The sequence below is a fragment of the Oryctolagus cuniculus genome, chromosome 4 (genome assembly GCF_051225735.1).
Source record: "Oryctolagus cuniculus isolate XC-2025 breed Fujian yellow rabbit chromosome 4, ASM5122573v1, whole genome shotgun sequence".
Lineage (NCBI taxonomy): Eukaryota > Metazoa > Chordata > Mammalia > Lagomorpha > Leporidae > Oryctolagus > Oryctolagus cuniculus.
In genome coordinates this window covers 5631787-5654671 of record NC_142870.1, presented here as the reverse complement: position 1 = coordinate 5654671, position 22885 = coordinate 5631787, and the positions used below count along the sequence as shown (strand labels likewise).

The window sequence follows — 22885 nt, the reverse complement described above, 5'->3', positions numbered from 1 at the left end:
TGGTGTAGACAGTGCTGGTGGTGATGGTGGTAGTGATGGTGGTGTAGACAGTGCTGGTGGTGATGGTGGTGGTGGTAAGTGGGGTGGGGGAGAGTGAATTCTGACTCAGTGTTCTGGAAACAAGTATGGGGAAGGGAGTAGCAAGGTCTCTTCCCTTTCAGGGTGTGTACTTTTTGTTCAGAATCTTTGTTCTCTGTGTGGTTTCACACTTCAGCTGATGTTATGCCCAGGAGGTGAGGTTGCTTCTGGTTCAACTTCTTTCTTTCTTTCTTTTTTTTTTTTTTAAAGAAGATTTATTTATTTATTTGAAAGAGTTACATTGAGAGAGAAAGAGAGGCAGAGAGGAAGAGAGAGGTCTTCCATACACTGGTTCACTCCCCAATTGGCTGCAATGGCTGGAGCTGCACTGATCCGAAGCCAGGAGCCAGGAGCTTCTTCCAGGTCTGCCACGCGGGTGCAGGGACCCAAGGACTTGGGCCATCTTCTACTGCTTTCCCAGGTCATAGCAGAGAGCTGATGGGAAGAGGAGCAGCTGGGACTCAAACCGGCACCCATATGGGATGCGGGCACTGCAGGTAGTGGCTTTACCTGCTGTGCTACAGCACCGGCTCCTCAACTATTTTCCAGACTAAAACACTTATTTAGGGTGGGACAGTCAGTTGCCTGCCATCCAGGGCTGTGGAAGGTGTCTAAATCTGCTCTTCCCCCTATATCCTTTTTTGTTCGCAATTAGGTTTATGATTATTTTCTGATTATTTCTTATTCAACTATTTCCTTTCCTGTCTTTGAAATTTTGTGGACTTTTTAAAAAATATGCAATAGGCTTCTTGCCTTTTTCCTTTGTCTTTAAAGGCTTATCTCCCCCCCACCTTTTAAGATTTATTTATTTATTTGAGAGGCAGAGTTACAGGGACAGAGAGAAAGGTCTTCCACCCACAGGTTCACTCCCCACATGCCTGCAAAAGCCAGAGCTGGGCTGATCAGGAGCCAGGAGCTTTTTCCAGGTCTCTCGGGAGGGTGCAGGGGCCCAAGTACTGAGTTCCACTGACTTCCCGGGCTGTTAGCAGGGAGCTGGAGCAGAAGTGGAGCAGCTGGGACTGGAACTGGAGCCCATCTGCGGTCAGTGCTGCAGGCAGAGGCTTCACCGACCGTGCCACAGCACCGCCCCCTTTCCTTCTGCTTTTAAATGTCTTTAGTATCCTGTCAGTGTAGTCCTGGTAAGAGGCTGAAAGAAATGTCCCATGAGTTTTAGTTATGATATCTGAGGTTAAAGTGTGTTTCTTCTGGAACAAGAGCTTTGCTGAGGTATAATCCACATACCACACAATTCACCCATTTAAAGTGTTTAATTCAATGACTTTGAGTATGATCATGTAGTTGTGCAACCATCACCACTATCAACTTTCAAAACATTTTTATCATCCCGAAAAGAAATCCGTAACGTTGTTAAAGCTTGTACGTGGGGGCTGGCGCATGGCTCAGTAGATTAATCCTCCACCTGCGGCACCGGCATCCCATATGGCACCGGTTCTAGTCCCAGCTGCTCCTCTTCCAACCCAGCTTTCCTTGGAAAGCAGTGGAAGATGACCCAAGTTCTTGGGCCCCTGCACCCACGTGGGAGACCAGGAAGAAGCACCTGGCTTCTGGCTTTGGATCATCTCAGCTCTGGCCGTTGCAGCCATTTGGGGAGTGAACCAACGGATGGAAGACCTTTTTCTCTGTCTGCCCTCTCACTGCCTGTAACTCTACCTATCAAATAAATAAATACAGTTTTTTTTTTTTTTAAGCTTGTAGGATGAGTCAGGACTCCTTGCTTTGTTAGGGCTGACTAATGTCCATTATGCATCAGCTGAATGGATGGATTATTATAAATAACTCCGCCTTGACTGTGTGTGTCTTGTTTAATTTTATTTTCAGCATTTCCATTGCTGTATAATAGGGCGCTGTGCTTCAGAAGCTCTCAGCTTTAAAAAATGATGGTGGCTGAGTTCTCCAAACCTGTGTCCCCAAATTCTCAGGGGAGAGGCCCAGGGATCTGCACTTAGCAAAAGCTCTTTTGTTGGCGTTGATATGTGACAACCATTCTGCTGGAGAACCACTCGACGGCTGTTCATGTCGGTGCCTGTCCAGAACAAGCGTCCTATCAGATTTGCTTTTGATGAAGAACTCAAACAAGAGGAGCTGTAAGGTTGCTGTGTTCCCTGACCTGCTCCTGTTTCCCTCCGTCCCCGGAGGCCACCAACATCATTAATTCCTTCTCCTCTCTCTTTCTCTGCCCTCTCTATCCCTACAAACAAGGCATCATGATTTTTGCATTTTTAATGCCAAATTATTATCATATTTTATGGAATGTTCTGCAGCTTGCTCTTTCGGAAATCATAGAAATTTTATTAGTCTTTTAAAACAAAGCAGTGGCAGCAATAAAAGCAGAAACTCCCAGACGGCTCTACAAGTTAATGGGTTCTGGGAGGTTCCAAATAAAATTCTAGCCATAGAAAAACTTAACTCCTATAATAGCGTTTAATAGATACCAAAGAAAACATATGAATAAACAAGTCATGAAGCTGAAAATGTTGAAGTAGCCTGCTCCAGATCAAGTCCTAGGCCTAGAATTTGAGTCTACTGTTTCGTATAAATGGAAATCATGTAACATACATTAATTCAATACCTTCTTCACTTCCCATGTTTGGGGTAGTACATTTACAGAAATAAACAATCTACCCTTACATATACTGTAAATTTAACAAAAGCTTAACTTGTCACATATAGAGGAAAGTATCATGTGAGTATTTTACCTTGAAATTAATTTTATTGTTTATTTGTAAAGATTTTATTTTACTGGGGCCAGTGCTGTGGTGCAGCGGGTTTAAGCCCTGGTCTGAAGTGCCGGCATTCCATATGGGCTCCGGTTCTAGTCCCGGCTGTTCCTCTTCCGATCCAGCTCTCTGCTATGGCCTGGGAAAGCAGTAGAGGATGGCCCAAGTCCTTGGGTCCCTGCCCCATGTCGGGTGGGAGGCCTGGAAGAAGCTTCTGGTTCCTGGCTTCAGATCGGCACAGCTCTGGCCGTTGTGGCCAACTGGGGAGTGAACCAGTGGATGGAAGACCTCTCTCTCTCTCTGACTCTCTCTGTAACTCTGTCTTTCAAATACATAAAATTAAAAAAAAAAGAGATACTTTACATTCTTTAAAAAAGGAAAAGATTTTATTTTACTTATTTGAAAGGCAGAGTTACAGAGAGGTAGATGCAAAGAGAGGGAGAGGTCTTCCATCCGCTGGCTCACTTCCCAAATGGCTGCAATGGCTGGAGCTGGGCCGATCTGAAGCCGGGAGTCAGGAGCTTCTTCCAGGTTTCCCACGTGGGTGCAGGGGCCCAAGCACTTGGGCCATCTTCTACTGCCTTCCCAGGCTGTAGCAGAGAGCTGGATTGGAAGCGGAGCAATTGGGACTCGAACCGGTGCCTACATGGGATGCTGGCACTGCAGGCGGCAGCCTTACCTACTATACAGCGCTGGCCCCGAAATTAAATTTAAAAGAGAGATCTGCGAGTGGGTATTTAGTCTGCCAGTTAAGATGCCAGTTAAGATGCCCATATCTCTAGCATAAACCTAGCTGGCTCCTGATGCCAGCTTCTTGCTGGTGCAGAACCTGGGGGCAGCAGTAATGACTTATGTGGTTGGATTCCTGTCTCCCATGTGGGAGACCTGGATTAAGTTCCCGACTCCCAGATTTGGCTTTGCCTAGTCTTGGCTGTTGTGGGCATTTGGGGAGTGGACAAGTAGATGAGAGCTCTCTGTTTCTGTACCTTTAAAATAGATAAATAAAAATCTTTTAAAAATGAAGGTTTAAGCATTTTTTATACACTTTAAACAGGAGTTCCTGGTTGTTGAGAGAAAACTCCTTTTCACAGATTAATGATGCTTAATAAATATCAGAGAACTGATAGAATTAGAAAAATCACCCTTTAGTGAATTATACCTGTACTAACTCATTGTAGCACACACAGATCAGTGATAAAACTATTTGTAAAATGCATTAGGTAAATTTTTTTGGGGGAGGGGGAGAACTGGATAAACTTCTTATACTAAACTACCATCTTCCCAAATAGTGTTTATTAGATTCAAAGGGGGACATTTATAACAAAGAGATCCACTGGCCACAACCTTAGCAGAGTAGCCAAACCCAACATCACGAGCAGTGTGATGAACACGGAGCACACAGTCTCACTTGTTAAGTGTTCTTGCCGAGACATTGTAGCCAGCATCTAACCCAGTCTTCAGTTCCAAGACCCATTTCAGGAAAAAAACCCACCCAGACAAAACAATTTTGGAGCCACTCTACAAGGTTTCTAGCCCAGACTCAAACATCCAGTTTCATAGAAAAGTCAACAGATTAAAGGAAGTGGAACTGTTCTAGATGGAAATGGGCCAAAGAGATGTGAGAATTAAATGTAATGAATAAACTTTAAAAGAAAATCTAGGTCATAAAACGTAATCATAAAGCATTTATTATGGGCAGCTCAGGAAATCTGCGGGTGAGTGGGGAGAGGATGGGTGGGGTTGGGGGGCGATGGATGACCTTCAGCACTTGCTGTTAGTTGTCATCGATATGATAAACCACTGGGTTATATAAGCAAATCCCTAGTTTTTGGGAGACAATGCTGGTGCAGTTTCATGAGATACATGAAAAATGTTAGCAAATGTTGGATCCACGTGGTTTCATTTTTTCACTTTGCTGTGTGTTTACGAAGTTCATAATGAGGACCTGGGAAAATATTTGGTGATAAGTGCATGCCGGTGCAATACTGCTGGTGCTCCGTGTAGTTAGGAGCCTTAAAAATGTCCTAATCAGGGGGCAGCGCTGTGGCATAGTGGGCTAAGCCTCCGGCTGCGGTCCCAGCATCCCAAGTGGGCACTGGTTTGAGTCCTGGCTGCTCCTCTTCTGATCCAGCTCTCTGCCATGGCCTGGGAAAACAGTAAAAGATAGCTCAAGTGCTTGGATCCCTGCCCCTGGGCTGGGAGACCTGGAAGAAGCTCTTGGCTTCTGACTTTGGATTGGCTAAGCTCCAGCCATTGTGGCCATTTAGGGAGTGAACCAGTGGATGGAAGACATCTCTCTCTGTCTCTCCCTCTCTGTCTATAACTCTACCTCCCAAGTAAGTAAATAAATAAATCCTTTAAAAATATCTTGAGCATCCAAAAAGACAAAAACAAAAAACAAACAAAATATGTCTCAATCAAAACTTGAGTGGATTTCTCTAAATGGAGATTGATTTCAAGGCAGAAAGAGCCAAGACAGCCAATGGCCCTGTCCAATGTTACCTGTGTTTAAAGTTACATACATTTTTTAAAAAAAATTTATTTTAGGCCAGCACTGCGGCTCAATAGGCTAATCCTTCGCCTGTGGCGCCACACCCTGGGTTCTAGTCCCAGTCGGGGCACTGGATTCTGTCCTGGTTGCCCCTCTTCCAGTCCAGCTCTCTGCTGTGGCCCGGGAGTGCAGTGGAGGATGGCCCAAGTGCTTGGGCCTTGCACCCGCATGGGAGACCAGGAGAAGTGCCTGGCTCTCGGTTTTGGATCAGTGTGGTGCACCAGTCGCAGCGGCCATTGGGGGGTGAACCAATGGAAAAAAGGAAGACCTTTCTCTCTGTCTCTCTCTCTCTCACTGTGCACTCTGCCTGTCCAAAAAAAAAAAAAAAAATTTTTTTAATGAATTTTAACAGATTCAATATGATTTGTAGACACAAGTCTAAGAACATAATGATATTCCTGCTCCTCCACTCTACCGCCTTCCTTCCTTCTATTTTTTTAGTTTTTGAGATAACATGTTTAGGCCAGTGCCACGGCTCACTAGGCTAATCCTCCGCCTTGCGGCGCCAGCACTCTGGGTTCTAGTCCTGGTTGGGGCGCCAGATTCTGTCCAGCTCTTCCTGTCCAGCTCTCTGCTGTGGCCTGGAAGGCAGTGGAGGATGGCCCAAGTCCTTGGGTCCTGCACCCGCATGGGAGCCCAGGAGGAAGCACCTGGCTCCTGGCTTTGGATCGGTGCAGTGCGCCGGCCGTGGCGGCCATTTGAGGGGTGAACCAACGGAAAAGGAAGACCTTTCTCTCTGTCTCTCTCTCTCTCTCTCTCACTGTCTAACTCTGCCTGGCAAAAAAAAAAAAAAAAAAAAAAAAAAAAAGAGAGAGAGAGATAACATGTTTAACATTTACATTATAGCAAAAAGACTTAATATTTGACTGAACAAGAAGTTTAACAAGTAATTTACATCCTCAGTTAAATAGTTCATAGTTCGTGGTAGATGTTTAATTCTGAAGTGGGAGGCAGTAGTGAGTGGATAAGCCAAAGTGGGTGGAACACTCAGGTGATGTCAACTCCGATTCTTCCAACTGACTGTAGAGAGCAGGGCGGTTGACTGCCGTTGCCTTCTTCTTCTTTTTTTTTTTAAACCAGTATTATATCCAACTAGAACTGGGACTCAATTTCAGACTCTGCTACATTTCATCTTATCTCATTTCCTTTAAGTCCCCAGTCTTAGCTTTTGGACCCTGTCCCGATTTGTGCGTAAGTGTTGCCACGTTACATGAAATGTTCCTTACATGGAACAAGAGATGGTTGTGGGATGATAAATGTGGCCTAGAGAGGCCTGAGGGCCATCCAGCCTCGGTTTTCCTGGGGGGAAACCTGAAGCCTAAGGGGCTTAAGTGATTTGTACAGAGATCCCCCACCGATTAGCAGCACGGCCCTTGCTAGGTCTTTGGCGCGGCCAGCCTTGCTCAGGTTTGTAGGTGTTTATGCATGTGCACTGGGGGAAGGTACTTCAAGTATACTTGGAAATGCAGCACTTGATTTATGGAAATGATATTACTTGTCGCAGTGTCATGTTGTTGTGAACAACATCATGGAGAAGTGTCAGCACGGAAAATTAATCTCACTAAAGCTAAAAATAGCCACCCTTGGCAATTATGTAGAAAATATACACTTATAAAATGGTAATAAGCATCAGAAGTAGCGTTATTGCTTTCAGAAAATTTCTCTTGTCTTAGGCAGGCGGGACCTGGCCGGTTTCCCCAAGAAGGGTTTGTAGATAAACACTTGCACCAAGAGCCACTCTTAATGTGGCATTCAGGCAAGGCCTTGGTTGCATAACCAGGGTTTCCTTTATGCCCTGGCAAGAAGGAAGACCGCGTCTTATTGGAGCAATGCAAATAGCAATGTTGCCATAAAAAGCCACATATGTATTCCTATTCAATAGGCAGGTTTAATAAGAATTTTTGGTCTGGAGGAGTTAAGCAGGGAGATTAGATGTCATTTAGAAATGTTTCATTTCAGTTTACAGAAACAGAGTCCACTACATGGTTATGATTTATAAAAAGCTTAAGAGGAAAGATAAAGGATTTCCTTATATATCCAGAATGCAAGAGTATTTCTTGAAGGTCATGGAAGGGTGGGCATTTGACCTAACTGTTGGGATGCTGGTTAGGTTGCCTGTGTCCCATATGAGAGCACCTGGCTCTGGATTCTGACTCCAGTTTCTTGCTAATGCAGATCCTGGGAGGCAGTGGTAATGGCTCAGATATTTGGGTCACTGCCAGCCACATGGGAGACCTTGATTGAGTTCATGCTTCCTGTCTTTGGCCCTCTGGCCATTACAGGCATTTGGGGATTGAGCCAGAGGGTGGGAGCTCTCTCTCTCTCTCTCTCTCTCTCTCTGCTTTTCATCGAATTAATTTTTAAAAAAGATTCATTTTATTTATTTGGAAGACAGAGTTACAGAGAGAGGTAGAGCCAGACAAAGAGAAAGGTCTTCCATCTGCTGGTTCGCTCCTCAGACGACTGCAACAGCTGAAGCTGCGCTGATCTGAGGCCAGGAGCCAGGAGCTTCTTCTGGGTCTCCCATGAGGGTTCAGGGGCCCAAGGACTTGGGCCATCTTCTACTGCTTTCCCAGGCCATAGCAGAGAGCTGGATTGGAAGTGGAGCAGCTGAGATTCGAACCGGTGCCCATATGGGATGCTGACGCTGCAGGCTTAACCCACTGCACCACAGTGCTGGCCCCAGTGATTAATTAATTTTAAAAAGTTAATAGGGGAAATAAATAAATAAATAAATAAATAAAAAGTTAATAGGGGGCAGTGCTGAGGTGCAGCAGGTAAAAAACCCTGGCCTGAAGTGCCGGCATCCCATATGGGCATTGGTTCGAGTCCCAGCTGCTCCTCTTCCAATCCAGCTCTCTGCTATGGCCTGGGAAAGCAGTAGAAGATGGCCCAAGTTCTTGGGCCCCTGCACTCACGTGGGAGAAGCTCTGGCTCCTGGCTTCAGATTGGCACAGCTCCGGCTGTTGTGGCCACTTGGAGAGTGAACCAATGAATGGAAGTCCTCTCTCTCTCTGTCTCTACCTCTCTCTGTAACTCTGTCTTTCAAATAAATAAAAAATAAATCTTTAAAAAAACTAATAGGAAAACAGAATTAAAAGCAACTTTATTTTGATGCAAAAGTTATTGAAATCCATGCATAGTTTTCTTGTAATATGCATTATCCAGGAACTTGTTGAAAACCATTTGTAGGATACTAAAATGATCTGAACAATATTCCAAACAAAATCTAATATCATTCTGCACCAATTCCCTTAGTCTCATATAATTCATTATTATTCCCCTGTATATTGGGTTATTAGTCTCTTGAATCCATTTGTTTTGTCTTTTAAAAATATTTATTTATTTGAAAGTCTGAGTTACACAGAGAGAGGGAGATCTTCCTTCTGCGAGTTCACTCCCTAAGTGGCCAAAATAGCCAGGGTGGAACCCGGCTGAAGCCAAGAGCCAGGAGCTTCTTCCAGGTCTCCCACATGAGTGCAGGGGCTCCAACACTTGGGCGTCTTCTACTGCTTTCCCAGGCCATCAGCAGGGAGCTGGATTGGAAGTGGAGCAGCTGGGACATGAACTGGCACCTATAGGGCACCAGCTTAACACAGGCGGCAGCTTAACTGCTACGCCACAACGCCGGCCCAGTCCATTTGTTTCTTGACTAAAGCTTTGGAAATTTTGAGTCAGTTCATCGATATTCCAGTTCTTTTACAATCCCATCAGAAATCTGTACCCCAAAGTGCCTGGCACGTAGTCCTTTTCCATGGGCTCCGAACAGTCATTCCTCATGGGAGAAGAGGCCTCTGGCCTCTGGCTGGTTGCAAAAGCCCTCCAGGGAAGCATCAAAGTAAAGCAAGCTAACAAAAGTGGCTGAGTATTGAATGAGTCTGTTTTTCATGAGTGAATGACATACCTGAGGTTGGGTACTTTGTAAGGAAAGAGGTTTACTTAGCTCACAGATTTGGAGGCTGTCCGTCCATGATTGGGTGGTCCCATCTGTTGGGCTTCTCATGAGGGCCCACCTTGGTTGGGTCACCACAGGTAGAGGGAGTCATGAGAGTGGGAGAGGGGGAGGAGCCATGGGGAGATGGGAAGTCAGAGAGAGGGGGAGGGCCCAGCACGGCCCTCCCACGAGGGCCACCGTGTAGAGGTCTCACCTCCCCGAGCGCCCCACACTGGAGACAAAGCTTCCAACACATGAGCCTTGGGGGACCACTCAGACCGCATCCAAACCATGGACACATGTGGTTGGCTCTTCCGGCAGTCGGTGGAGATGCGCAGCCATAACACTGTTGAAGCGCGGCACTTAGAGTCTCCTTGTGTCTGCCCACTCAGCGTTGGAAGCCGTAGGAGCGCTCCCTTCTCGGGAAGGTCTAACGTTCACAGCTGGCTGGACACAGGCTCCACGTCCCTCTCGTAGAGTCATAGTAGCATCTGCTACAGGAGATGGGTTTTCTGTCTGGTGAATACGCACAGGTTCTATATCTGGACAATCTAATTCATTCCAAGACTTGGAATGAAAAGTTTTGGTTCTCATTTTCTGGTGTGATTAGTGAGCTCTGATTGAAGGCAGCTTTGAGTATTGGCAAAATATTTAAATAAGGACAGTATTTCCCAGCAACCAGAAGGAGGAAGGCCACACCGAACAGATTACAGTGCCTTTGGCCCAAGGAGCACAGAGCAGACCACAGTGCCTTTGGCCCAAGGAGCACCGAACAGACCACAGTGCCTTCCGCCCAAGGAGCACAGAGCTGACCACAGTGCCTTCCGCCCAAGGAGCACCGAGCTGACCACAGTGCCTTCCACCCAAGGAGCACCGAGCAGACCACAGTGCCTTCGGCCCAAGGAGCACCGAGCAGACAACAGTGCCTTCCGCCCAAGGAGCACAGAGCTGACCACAGTGCCTTCCGCCCAAGGAGTGCACAAGGAAGAGGTGGAAGGAGACGTGGAGGAGCATCTGTGGGAATCCTAAGAGACGTGAACTTGGTCTGGAATTCTCCAATTTCAAACCACAGTGGACGAGCAGCACAGAGAACGGGCGCCGCTGAGGTCCACCTTGCAGCGCAAGGAAACCAGAGAGGGAAACGCACCCACTGGGAAATCCCACACAGAGGAAGGGAAGCCAGGAGCGGACGGCAGGAGTCTGGCGTCGGACGTGGGAGGTCTCACGTGCCTCACGTGTGGGTGAGAGGGGCTCCAGAAAGAACAGAAGACCACACGGGAAGGGCAGGTGGGAGGAGGGGTGCCGGGGTCTCCCAGCTGAACTTGGGGCAGCTCCGCCTGCAGCCCTCATCTCGCGCCTGCGCAGGGAGACCAGAGGGGGCTTGTCCACAAGGCATCCTGGAAGATGGCCGGCAGCAGGGCTGGGCTGAGGAAGCAAGGGGAGGCCCCACCCCCGCCAAAGGTCGCAGGGCACTGAGGGTCCTCCTCCTCCTTCCCCCCAGGCGCTGCGCTCCAGCTGCAGGAGGGGCCTGGCAGGCAGAGCCCTCTCGCCCCACCCCACGCTGCCCAGTGTCCTGGCAGGCTCAGCAGAGGTGGCCTGCCTGGGCAGAGCAGTGGACGTGGGCTGGCTGGGAGCAGAGCAGGCCCCAGGGAGCTGCCCTTACCCGAGAGGACGGGAGAGAAGGTCAGGGCCTGGCGTCGCCTCCACCCTGTGCACATGGCGCCCCTGGGAGCTGTGAGACCTGCGCATGTCCAGGCACAGCCGGGTCTCGGGGGTGGAACGCAGGTGGACCCGTCGGCTGCCACTGCTGAGGAGCGGGTCTGGAAGGAAACGTGAGTGACAGTGAAGTTGGGTTGTCAACAGGCTCAGGAACCCAGCAATCCAAGAATCCGGGGTATGTGATGGAAGATCTGTGTGAGAAGTCTTATAGGGACTCTACTTCCACATGCTTGGAGAAAAGATTCGTGTCAGCTGAGGGGAGGCAGCTAAACCACCCTGGAGAGAACGGTCAGTCTCATGGTGCCTCATTCTCTCTTAAGGAGAAAAACATTAGTGAAATAAAAAAGCATTGGCACGGAGAACAAGCCATTTGGATGTTCCTAACAGCCTTTGGATATTTGGATATCATTCAGGCGATTTGGATATTTATAACATCATTTGCAGACCATACAAAATAATCAGCTTAACTATTAGCCTGCTGTAGATTTGCTGAATTTTGAGTCCTGCCTGCAGTTGCCTTGGCAAGGCCAGAGGTTCCCCACCCCTAAAGGGGCGGAGCTGGGGAAACAGGAGGGAAACAAGCAGGCTGGCATAAGTAAGCAAGGAAGGAAAGCAGGAGAGAGAAGACAGACAAGCCCTGGTGGGAGCTGAACTTGCTCCGTACGTTTGAGGCTGAAATTTCTTGGGGAAATAAAGCTTCATCCTTTGGATCTCTGCACAGCTGTTCTCCAGGTGGCGGGACGGGCTGTTAGGTGTCTAACTGTGACGGGGGCTGTGCGTTCCTCCCTCCGGCCCTGCCAGTTCATGCCGCCTGCACTTGAAAGTTGCAGATAGGACATTCATGTTTCTGACTGCTGTGCCTGCCAGACCGCTGGTCATCATCGAGCTGTCTCTGTTTACCTCTGGCCATACTCCCGGTCTTTATGTCTGTATTACAGGTTGGACGTCGCTAATCTGAAATGCTCCAAAAATTGAAACGTTTGGGGCATCAGGGCTGTGCTCAAAAGGTTTTGGATTTTGGAGTGTTTTGGATATCAGACTTTGAGAATAGGTCATGCAGTAAAGTCTATGCAAACACCCCGGAATCCGAAAAACTCCCGAATCGGAACATTCCTGGTGTCAGGCATTTCAGATCCTCAACCTGTCCTCGTGTATGATAATAAAGCAACTCCAGGTTTTCATGCTTGCTGTTTGCATAGTTTATCTTCTGTGATGCTAACTGCTATGGGCTTCATCTTTTCTTATGATTCCATATTTTTAAATATTTAAAAATATTTTTTAAATCTTATTTCTCTTTGGTTTTCAAATTGCATAATTTCTGTCTTTTTTTAAAGACATTTATTTGAAAGGCACAGTAATTCAGAGAGAAGGAGAGGAGAGAGAGATCCATCCGTCTGTCTGTCTGTCTATCTATCGGCTCACTCCCCAAATGCCTGTAAGAACCAGGACTGGGCTGGAGCCTGGAACTCCTGCACCCAAGTGCTTAGGCATTCTAGGTGCATTAGCAGGAAGCTGGATTGGGAGCAGAGCGGATGGGATTTGAACTGGCACTCTGAATTGGGATGCTGGCATTTCAAGTGGTGGCTTAACCTGCTGTGGCACAATGCCCAGTTCTCTATTAAACCTAGCTTCATTTTTCTGCTGACATTTTCATCATGCATCCAGCTTATTGAAGTTTTATTTAAAATATTATTTTTCAGTTCTAGAATGTTCTGTTTGATTTTAAATTTTTATTTATTTTAAAGGCAGACACATACACACTCACACATACAAAATCCCTGTTAATTCACTCCCCAAGTGCCTGTAACAGCTAGGTCTGGGCCAGGCTGAAGCCAGAAGCTGGAACTCAGTCAGGTTCTCCTGTATGGATGACAGGGACCCAACTACTTGAGCCATTGACTGCGGCCTCCCAGGGTGTTTGCTAGCAGGAAGCTGGGACTGGGCGCAGAGCCAGGGCTTGCACCTAGGCACTGTGACGTGGGATGTTTCCTGAGTGGCAACCCAACTGCTGCATCCAATGCCTGTCCCCCATTTGTCTGATTTTTTTAAGATTTATTTATTTATTTTATTTTATTTTATTTTTTTATTTTTGACAGGCAGAATGGACAGTGAGAGAGAGAGAGAGAGAGAGAGAGAGAGAGAGAGGGAAAGGTCTTCCTTCCGTTGGTTCACCCCCCAAATGCCCGCTGCGGCTGGTGCACCGCGCTGATCCGATGGCAGGAGCCAGGTGCTTCTCCTGGTCTCCCATGGGGTGCAGGGCCCAAGCACTTGGGCCATCCTCCACTGCACTCCCGGGCCACAGCAGAGAGCTGGCCTGGAAGAGGGGCAACTGGGACAGAATCCGGTGCCCCGACCGGGACTAGAACGCAGTGTGCCGGCGCCGCAGGTGGAGGATTAGCCTAGTGAGCTGCGGCCCTGGCCAGATTTATTTATTTACTTGAGTTACACAGAGAGAGGAGAGGCAGAGAGAGAGAGAGAGAGAGAGTCTTCTATTCGCTGGTTCACTCCCCAATGGACTGCAACGGCCAGAGCTGTACTGATCTGAAGCCAGGAGCCAGGAGTTTCTTCCGGATCTCCCACGCAGGTGCAGGGGCCCGAGGACCTGGGCCATCTTCCACTGCTTTCCCAGGCCGTAGCAGAGAGCTGGATTGGAAGTGGAGGAGCCAGACCTTGAACCGGCACCCAGGCCAGGGCGTTAACCCTCTGCGCCACAGTGCCAGCGCTTGTTTGATTTTTATAATTCCTATTTTTGTCTGGATTTTCAGTTTCATTCATTGAAGACATATTTTCCTTTACATATTTGAGCATAGTTATAATAGGTATTTTTTAAAAGATTTTATTTTATTTATTTGAAAGGCTGTTAGAAAGAGAGAGGGGAGAGACAGAGAGGTTTTCCATCCACTGATTGACTCCCCAAATGGCCTCAACAGCTGGAGCTTGGCCAGGCTGAAGCCAGGAGCCAGGAGCTTTATCCAGGTGTCTCACATAGGTGCAGGGGCCTGAGCACGTGGGCTGTCTTCTGCTGCTTTCCCAGGTGCATAGCAGGGAGCTGGATGAGAAGTGGAGCAGCTGGGGCTCAAGCCAGCACTCGTGTGGGAGTGCGTTATAGGCAGTGGCTTAACCTGCTGCACCACAGTGATGACTCCTCCAGAACTGTTTAATTTGCAAAACTGAAACCCCGTCCATGTTGAGCAATAACTCTGCACTTCTCCCTCCCCCCAGCCCTGGTCACCACCATTTCTGCCTCTGTGGATTTCCCTGTCTTAGATATTTCATAGAAGTGCACTTACATGATGCTTGTCTTTCTGTAACTTGTCTCATTACTCTCAAGGTTCATCCATGTCGAAGCATGTGACGGGATTTCCTTCATGTTTAAGGTTGAATAATATTCCACTGAGTACAGAACACGCTTGGTTTATCTGTTCTTCCATCGACGGGTGCTGGGGTTGCTTCCACCGCTTGGCTATTGTGGATAATGCTTCCATGAATGCAGTGTGTAAATAACTGTAATTTGAAGTGTTATCTCCTTTGTGAATCATTTTGCCTTGTATTTTCCCTTTCTTCTGCTTGTTGGCTTTGTCCATATTTCATGGAAGATTTTGTCCAACGGGGACTTACTTGGCCACACTGGGATTGGAGCTGTTAGTGAAACTGGATTTTAACAAAGATTCAGCTGACTTGATGTTCAAAAGATTTCAGATTTTGAAGTATTTTTGGATTTCTTTTAAGGTCAAGGATGCTCAACCAGTAAAGTCTATGCAAATATTCCAAAATCTAAGAAATATTTAAAATCTGAAAAACTTCTGGTTCCAAACATTTCAGATAAGAGATACTCAATGTGTGTGTGTATACCTTTGAATATATATATAATTAATATACAAATGTAAATATATGTTAAACGCATTTGTACATATCAATTATATGTATTCAAGATACACACAAGAAGCTACTTCAAAAAAGTGTGGGAAAATGGAATTTAAGGATAAGTTTATTTTGTTGCAAGCTTTCTTTTTTTTGGAAACCCAAGCACGGTTTTGTTATGATGCATATTTTCCACAAATGTTTTAGAGAGCCTTCAGGTATATATCAACACACACACATACACATACACAAACACACACATAAGGGATCTTCAAAACATTTCTAGAAAATGAATGCTATAAAAAAACTATGCATGGGGTTCAAAAGTAAACTTCTTTTAATTCTACTTTGCATGAACTCTCTGAAGTAGCTGTGTGTGTATAAATACTTTGAACAGACAAATGAAGTAGTTAAAATTCCTGACAGCTGATCTATAATTTAGGACACTTTCAGTTGTACCTAAACTATGTGCTAAAGGGCTAATAATATTCCTACTTATAAAGAATCTCAAAGAATTGATAGTAAAAGGCAAACAACTCAAGTAGGAATGGCAGGACATGTGAGGGTAAGTATCTAAATGGGAAGTGTCAGTGGCTAGAAACTCCTAGAAACCTAACTTTCCTTCCTGGTAATTAGGAAAATGTACATGAAAACAAAAATGAGATTCCATTTCCCCTCAACAGATTGGCAAAGATGAAAAAGAACAGCCCTCTTTACTGGCCATGAGAATAAGGGAACACAGACCTTTTTCTGGGGCAATGGGGAGAAACCTCGTTTTTAAAATCCCAGCTTTTCATTCTGAACTGTGCTTAGCGTTGTTTCTAGGCACTTTATAAATGTGTGAACATTCTGAATGTCCATCACTTGGAGAATGTTTTAATTAGTTATTATGTATTTAATAGTATGCTGATGAAAAAAATGGTTAGAGCCGCGTGAATTATCTCAGAGGAATGCCCATGACGTACTGTGGTAGAGAAATCAAGTTGTGTATGGTGTGTCTCCACTTGTGTTTCTTAAAAAGGCATACAAACAGCCTCCCTCCCCAAGAAGTCTCTATGTATATATTAAGATAGAGGTGGGTACAGACAAACTTTCAATATTGGTTATCCTGGAAGGGTGGGCCTAGCGAGTGTCTGTGTGGTTTGCTCTGTTCCCATGAACTTGAAGTGCCTTTGTAATAAAAATAACCTGATATTTGAGAGATTAGCAGCAGCTCCCTAAGTTAAAGGAGCAGAAGGTAGGCAGCGTAGACGTGGTCCTGCCCTAATTGGACTGTGATGTTTTCTACTTCTCTTCTCTAATGTGTGGTGCCGATGAGTGGCCCACCTATGGAGGTCACTGTGTTTGAGGGGTGAAGACAAATGAGATTTAATAGTGAAAGACACTGAAATGCACACTCCTGGCCTCACGAAAATACCCAGATGTTCTCTATTTGATGCAGGTGACGAAAGCTCCCGAGGAAGCCGCCTCCCTTCCCAATGGCGACGTGGTAGGAGAGGCGGAGAGCTCTGCAGAGGTAAGGGCCGCGAGCTGGAGCTCTCTTCGGGACGGCCACCGCGCCTGTCTGTCTACCTGTCCCCGTCTGTCTCTCTACCTGCCCATCTGTCTGTCTAGCCACCTATATGCCTGCCTGCCAGTCTGCCTTCTTTCCTTCCATGTCTGTCTGTCTACTTCACCTAGCTGCTCTTTCTTCTATCTTTTTAAATAGCCTCCCTCCATCCAAATCCTAGCCTCCCTCTGTGCAAATCAGAGACAACAAACCCTGTAAGTATCGACTGTTTTGAATTCTCTTCATAAGCCCTAATGAGTGATGGCGACTCCTCACTCCTGGGATGTGCTGGGCCACTGCTGCCATCGAAAGTGGCCTTGTAGGTAGACAGGAGGTCTGAGTTTGCGTCCCTTCTGCGTCATGTTTCTCAAGAAGAAGTCCACAGCCAGAGTCGCTGGGCCTCCCTTGGGAGCTTCCCAGTGTTAGTGACACCTTGGGTTTCCTTTATGACCAGGGGGCAGAGAAAACCGAAGAAGGTGGAGAAACCGAGGCGGAGAAAGAGGGCAGTGAAGACGCGGGCACCGCCCCCGAACCTGCAGAGAAGAATGTAAGTGTCGTGCAGTGCTCACAGTGCTAAGGGGAAGCTGGGACAAGGGCTCTGATCAAGGCTTCCGTAGCTCGCTGTCTAGTTAGGTTTGTGTTCTCTGTCAGACAAAGGCCCTCACGTTCTGATTGTGCTTCATGACAGATGCTACCCTCCAGCACCCAGGAGCCCTGCCTGCTGGGAGACAGAGCTGAGGACTGGGCATATTGGGGAGATGCTGATGGGAACCCGGGGATGAAAGGGGCCTTTGTGGAGGGAAACTGACATTCAGCTCAAGGCCCATCGGGGAAAAGCGGGTCCCAGCGAGTCCAGGGCGTGGGCTCTCACTCTGGGGGGTTCTCAGGATGGCAAGTGGAGTGGGGGAGGAGGGGAGGAGGTGGGATGGATCAGGAAGCTCTGAGCTAAATGGGGTCCGAGGGGCTACTTGTTCATGGAATTCAGGAAATGGGGTTGGGGCCCAGGCGAGAGGGAGGCCCTGGCTGCCCTGGAAGGCAGCTGGAGCGCAGGCATCACACCCCACTGGGGCTCCCTGTAGGACGATTTCAGTGGGGACACCAGGAGCACTTTATCAATGCTGGAAACATTGCAACATTGTTCGTGTTGGTGACTGGCATTTATTAAGGTAAAATTATTTCAAATTGTATTCCTTTAGAAGATTTATTTATTTATTTGAAAGGTAGAGTCACAGAGTGAGGGAGAGACAGAGACTGAGATCTTCCGCCCACTGGTTCACTCCCAAAGTGGCCACAACGGCCAGGCTGAAGCCAGGAGCCAGGAACCCGGAGTTAACCCAGGTCTCCCACATGGGTGCAGGGGCCCAAGCACTTGGGCCATCCTCCACTGCTTTCCTAGGGTTGTTAGCAGGAAGCCAGGTTGGAAGTGGAGCAGCCGGGACTCAAACCAGCTGCCGTATGGGATGCCAGCTCGCAGGTGGCCGCTTTACCCGCTACGTCACAGCGCTTGTCCCTCAAATTGTATTCTTTTCTTCGTCTAAAATCACTGAAACCTGGTTGTAGTTTCATCCTGTTCCACTTCTTCCGAAACTGGCCTTGAACTTTGCTTTTTCAAAGGCAGCTCCGGGGAGCTTGCAGATCTAAGGCCGAGTCCCTGGGGCGACCAAGGATAGAGAGAAACCTCGCTCCTGCCTCTCCCCTGCACCTGCCTGAGGCCAGCTGTCCGCTCAGGCCACAGTGGGCCGCCCTGGGTATCCCCTCACGTCTACTGCCCGCCACTCAGCACCGCTGACACCTGCCCTCCGCTCCGGCCATGCACTGTGTCAGCAGCCCGCTTCCCTGGCCAGGTTCCCAGCAAAAATAGCTGCTGTGAAAGCTTCCAAGGGCCCCGCCCCCGGAGCTGCCCCTTCTCGCCTTCTCAGAACAGGGGGTGCCATGGCTCTAAGATGCCTGCATCCTGAAACACGTGCTTGCTCCCCTTTGTGCCAGGAGCAATCCAGAGCTGGGCCCAGTCACGCAGGCCGTTCTAATGACCTTGCACAAAACACTCTGTCGGTAGAGTTACCTGCCAATCATAAAAGTCACTGTACATAAGCGGCATTTAAGGATCTGCCTGACGGAGGTTGTGTAATTCAGGGAGCTAAGTTTGGCAGTTTAAGTGCTTTTAAAAATGAATATAGCTCACCTTATGCCCAGTGGGATTGGAGGCAGAGGTAGGGTTACGTAGATGCCTCCGCTCAGTATCTTAGTGACAGATTGAGTGCTGCCACATGCCAGGCAGAGTGCCAGGGGCTGGGGAGGAGCAGAGAGATGGGCAGCAGCTCTGCTGGCCCAGAGCAGGTGTTCTGGGAGGGGTAATGCCCACAGGGCTTCGCAGCCTCCTCGACCTTTTGAGGTGAAGTATTTCTAGAAATTCACAGAGCAGTTCCTTTCTCTAGTTAGCATATCCCTGAGAAGTTACTGCATTCAGCTACTGTTAGAGACAAGGTCCCTCTGGAACTGCTGTTAGCGGCTCTGTGAGAGCGGGAACGAGTGGTCATTCCTGGGGGACCCCACTGCCCTCTGGGCTGGCTGTAAGAACCATGACACCGTTGTTGATTTATTTAAAGCTATGCTTTAAATATTAAATGAAGATATTTATTTGAAAGGTGGAGTGACAGAAAGAGGGAATGAGAGAGAGGGAGAGAGGTCTTCCATCTGCTGGTTCTCTCCCCAAATGGCCACAACGGCTGGGGCTCTGTCAGGCGAAACCAGGAGCCGGATCTCCCTCTGGGTTTCCGACGTGGGTGGCAGGAGTCCGTCTTCCCGGCTTTCTCAGGTGCCTGAGCAGGAAGCTGGGTAGAAGCGGAGTAGCTGGGACTCCAGTGGCACTCAGATGTGGAGAGTGGGATTCGAAGCAGCAGCTTAACCCGATGTGCCGCAGTACCCGTTCCCTGATTCCACTTCTGCCGGCACCTTGTGAATTCCTCTGCTTCAACTGGATGCAAATAAAAATAATTGAACCTGGAAGAACATAAAACTCTGCACAATTAATGATTCTGTGCTGCAAACAGTGAATTTTATTCTGATCCCACGTGGATAAGAAAGTTAATGTTCTTCGAGGTCCAAAGTGTGATCAGCAGAGTCCGTGGTTTGTGCCTGCAGTCGTTACCAGCATATTTCTCGCACTTATACCTTCTTTTCTGACAGTGGCTGTGTGCTGGAGGCCCCCAAATGGAAAAGACACAGGCCTTGCCCCCAGGGAGCGCACATGCAGACTGGGGAGGCAGATCAGGCACAGGGACGGATACAGAGGCCCCTGACTCACCCTGATGGCTCAGCGCAGCCTTCTCTGGGAACCGGATTCTGAGCAGTCTCCTGCAAGGCACTGCCAACCTGAGAGAGTTGCACATGGGGCTGACGCTGTGGCGCGGTGGGTATAGCCTCCATCTGCAGATGGCGTTGGTTTGAGTGCCGGCTGCTCTGCTTCTGATCCAGCTCCCTGCTAATGCCTGGGAAAGCAGCAGGAGATGGCTCAAGTCCCTGGGCCCCTGCACACAAGTGGGGAGACCTGGAAGAAGCTCCTGGCTCCTGGCTTTGGATTAGGTCCAGCCATTGTGGCTATTTGGGTGGTGAACTAGAGGATGGAAGACCTCTCTCTGTGTCTCTCTCTCTCTTTCTTTCTCCCTCTCTGTCTCTCTCTAATTCTGCCCTTCAAATAAACAATAAAAAACTTAAAGAAAGAAAGAAAGAAAATTGTATGTGATCTAGGATGGCTGAGAGAGTAAGGGGAGGGGCAAGGCCAGAGGAGTCAGCAGACGGCTGACCCTGCGTCCTGAGAAGATGGGAGTTTCTGGATGCGAGGGCCGCACGGTGCCTCTGGTGCAGTGTCCAGGGCAGACTGGGCTGGTGATCACGTGGGGATGCCTTCCAGCCAGCAGGGCAGCACTGATGGTGGCGTGCTGGGTGGGACAAGAATGGGCAGGGCCAGGCTGTCTTCAAGAGGTGCAGCCCAATCCCTGTGAAGGCAGGACCTGAATTTTGTAACCAGAGCCAGACTTGGCTTCCCTGGACATTATTTTAGCCCTAACCCTCGGTGCATCGTCAGCAGGGGCAGCTCGTGAAAAGATGACTTTGGAGAGTCCCATGGCTGGAAAGATCCTCATGTCCTGGCTGTGTCAGGTGCCCATGTCCAGTCTCAGAAATCTGCAGGTGTTGTTCTTGCACTGGCTCATGCCGTGGGCTAGGCCAGGAATGAGAGCTGAGCTGGATCCTACCCCATGACTTGCCCTGTCTGCTTTTGCCTTCTTTTTATTTTTTTCTGAAAGACTAATTTATTTGAAATGCAGAGAAAGAGAGAGAGAGAGAGAGAGAGAGAGAGAATATCTTCCATTTGCTTGTCTACTCCCCAGGTGGTTGCAGCAGCCACAGCTGGGGTAGGCTAAAGCCAGGAGCCAGGATCTCCATCTGCACCTCCCATGTGGGTGGCAGAGGTTCATCTGCTGCTGCTCTCCCAGGCTCATTAGCAGGATGCTAACAGGAAACCAGGATAGGAAACTGAGGAGTCAGGACTCAAACTGGCGCTCTGATCTGGGATGCCAGTGTTGCAGGTGGCGGTTTAACCCACAGTGCCACGACGTCGTCCTCTTGCCTTCTCTTACCCTGGTGACGTAGGGATGCCACCGAGTCAGGATCAGCAGACTCCCCGAGTCCTGGCTGTGTTGTTTACTTGTCTTGTGACCTGTGACAGATGAGTTAACTCAGTGGTCCCAGTGTCCTCTGCTGTCCAAAGAAGGGGCAGGGAGAGAGGGTGCGAGTGGCTCCAAGATCCCAGGAGCTCCCTGACCTTGCTGTAAGGCCTTAGGAGTTTCTAGAAGCTGTTCGGAGGACCCTACCTCTGTAAGTAGTTGCAGCACAGTGGCCCCAGGGAGCTCTGAGGTAGGGCCATTTGGGGAAGGGACAGAAAAGTTTTTATTGGGGCCGGCGCCGTGGCTCACTTGGTTAATCCTCCACCTGCGGCGCTGGCATCCCATATGGGCGCCAGCTTCTAGTCCCAGCTGCTCCTCTTCCAGTCCAGCTCTCTGCTGTGGCCCGGGAAGGCAGTGGAGGATGGCCCAAGTGCTTGGGCCCTGCACCCGCATGGGAGACCAGGAGGAAGCACCTGGCTCCTGGCTTCAGATCGGTGCAGCGCTGGCTGTGGCAGCCATTTGGGGGGTGAATCAACGGAAGGAAGACCTTTCTCTCTCTCTCTCTCTCTCTCTCTCTCTCTCTCTCTCACTGTCTGTAACTCTGTCAAGTAATAAAAAAAAAAAGGCAACTTTTTATTTCCTTCTTAGAGTTGCGTCTCCAGGAGAGACAACTTGCTTCTGTCACTTTGATCTAGGGAAATGGAAATGGCCGTGGGCTGATGGTTTGGAAAATGGAGACTTCACCCATTCCTACCTCAGAATTTTTTTCTGTTACGAGAAATCAGTGTTTAAATACCACATAATTCATAAATGATACAGTTTTCAGTAGAGGGGTAGTATTTGATCTGCTTTTATTAACTGGTTCAAAGCCAAAGGAAGGTCATGCACAGGAGGGCATAAAGGCAGGAAAGCATTTTTGTTCGGATTTCGCACTTGGTTTCCTGTGCAGTATGGGTTTCACTCCATAGCTCTGAGCATCTTTGGTATTCTTTGCATATAGAAACAAAACTATAGATATTTTCACTCTCTCAGTGGGTGAGTGAGGAAAAAAATTCACTCCTATAATGCTCTGAGAGCTTGAGATACTTGTAATGCATGAAATAATTAGGGTCACTCAGTGTTCTATCTTTGCTGTTTACGTATGGTAGGGTCCCTTAATGTGGTGTTCATTCTGATGAGCTTCTATTAGTTTGCTTAATTTTCAGATTCAACTTAAAGCTTGCTTAAATTCATATATTTTCTTTCCTTTTGACTTCTGGACCTAAGGAGGAAGAGGGAGAGAAAGCCACGGAAGAGGTATGTCTGTCTTTGACGTTGTGATTAATCAGTTCAGGGACACATCTTCTCAAGTTGGATTAAAGCTTCTGGGGCGGTGCGCTTGCTCGTCATTAAGCAGAGGGGCTGATGCGAACCACACTCCCAGAAAATCCTCTTGCAACCTGCAGAGGAGGGAAACGCATTGGGGATGAATCTGTGCGAGGGAGGTGCCTGGAGATATAAGGGCTCGGCTGAGGCCCTCTCCGAGCCTCCTGCTGTCGGGGGTGCGGCTGGCCCCGTGACACCTGGAAGTCTCATGTCCCGCTGGGATGTGGCCAGTGGCTGCAGGACTTCTGGTGGGGGTCCCTCCAGGAAGAGCAGGATGGACTGGGATGGATTTTGAACCTGCGCCTCCCCCCCTCCCCCGCCCCAGCTGCACAGGAGGGGACTTCAGGAAGTTCGCAGAGAGATGGAGTCAAAAGATAAAGCATACTTTTTTCATAATATGTATTTTTCCATGAACTTTTTAAAGGC

At 48.3% G+C, this 22885-nt stretch overlaps 1 protein-coding gene across 2 annotated transcripts in view; it reads left to right on the top strand.

Moving 5' to 3' along the window:
- The window catches only part of SH3BGR (SH3 domain binding glutamate rich protein), a 67595-nt gene that overhangs the window by 37343 nt on the left and 7367 nt on the right, over nt 1–22885 (top strand). Inside the window, exons 4-6 of one of the 2 annotated variants that reach the window (XM_051833564.3) lie at nt 16323–16397; nt 16885–16977; nt 22361–22390. In XM_051833564.3, coding sequence (XP_051689524.1) covers nt 16323–16397; nt 16885–16977; nt 22361–22390 — 198 coding nt within the window. The remainder of the gene's footprint in view (nt 1–16322; nt 16398–16884; nt 16978–22360; nt 22391–22885) is intronic. The other variant, XM_089330536.1, reaches the window with a different exon arrangement.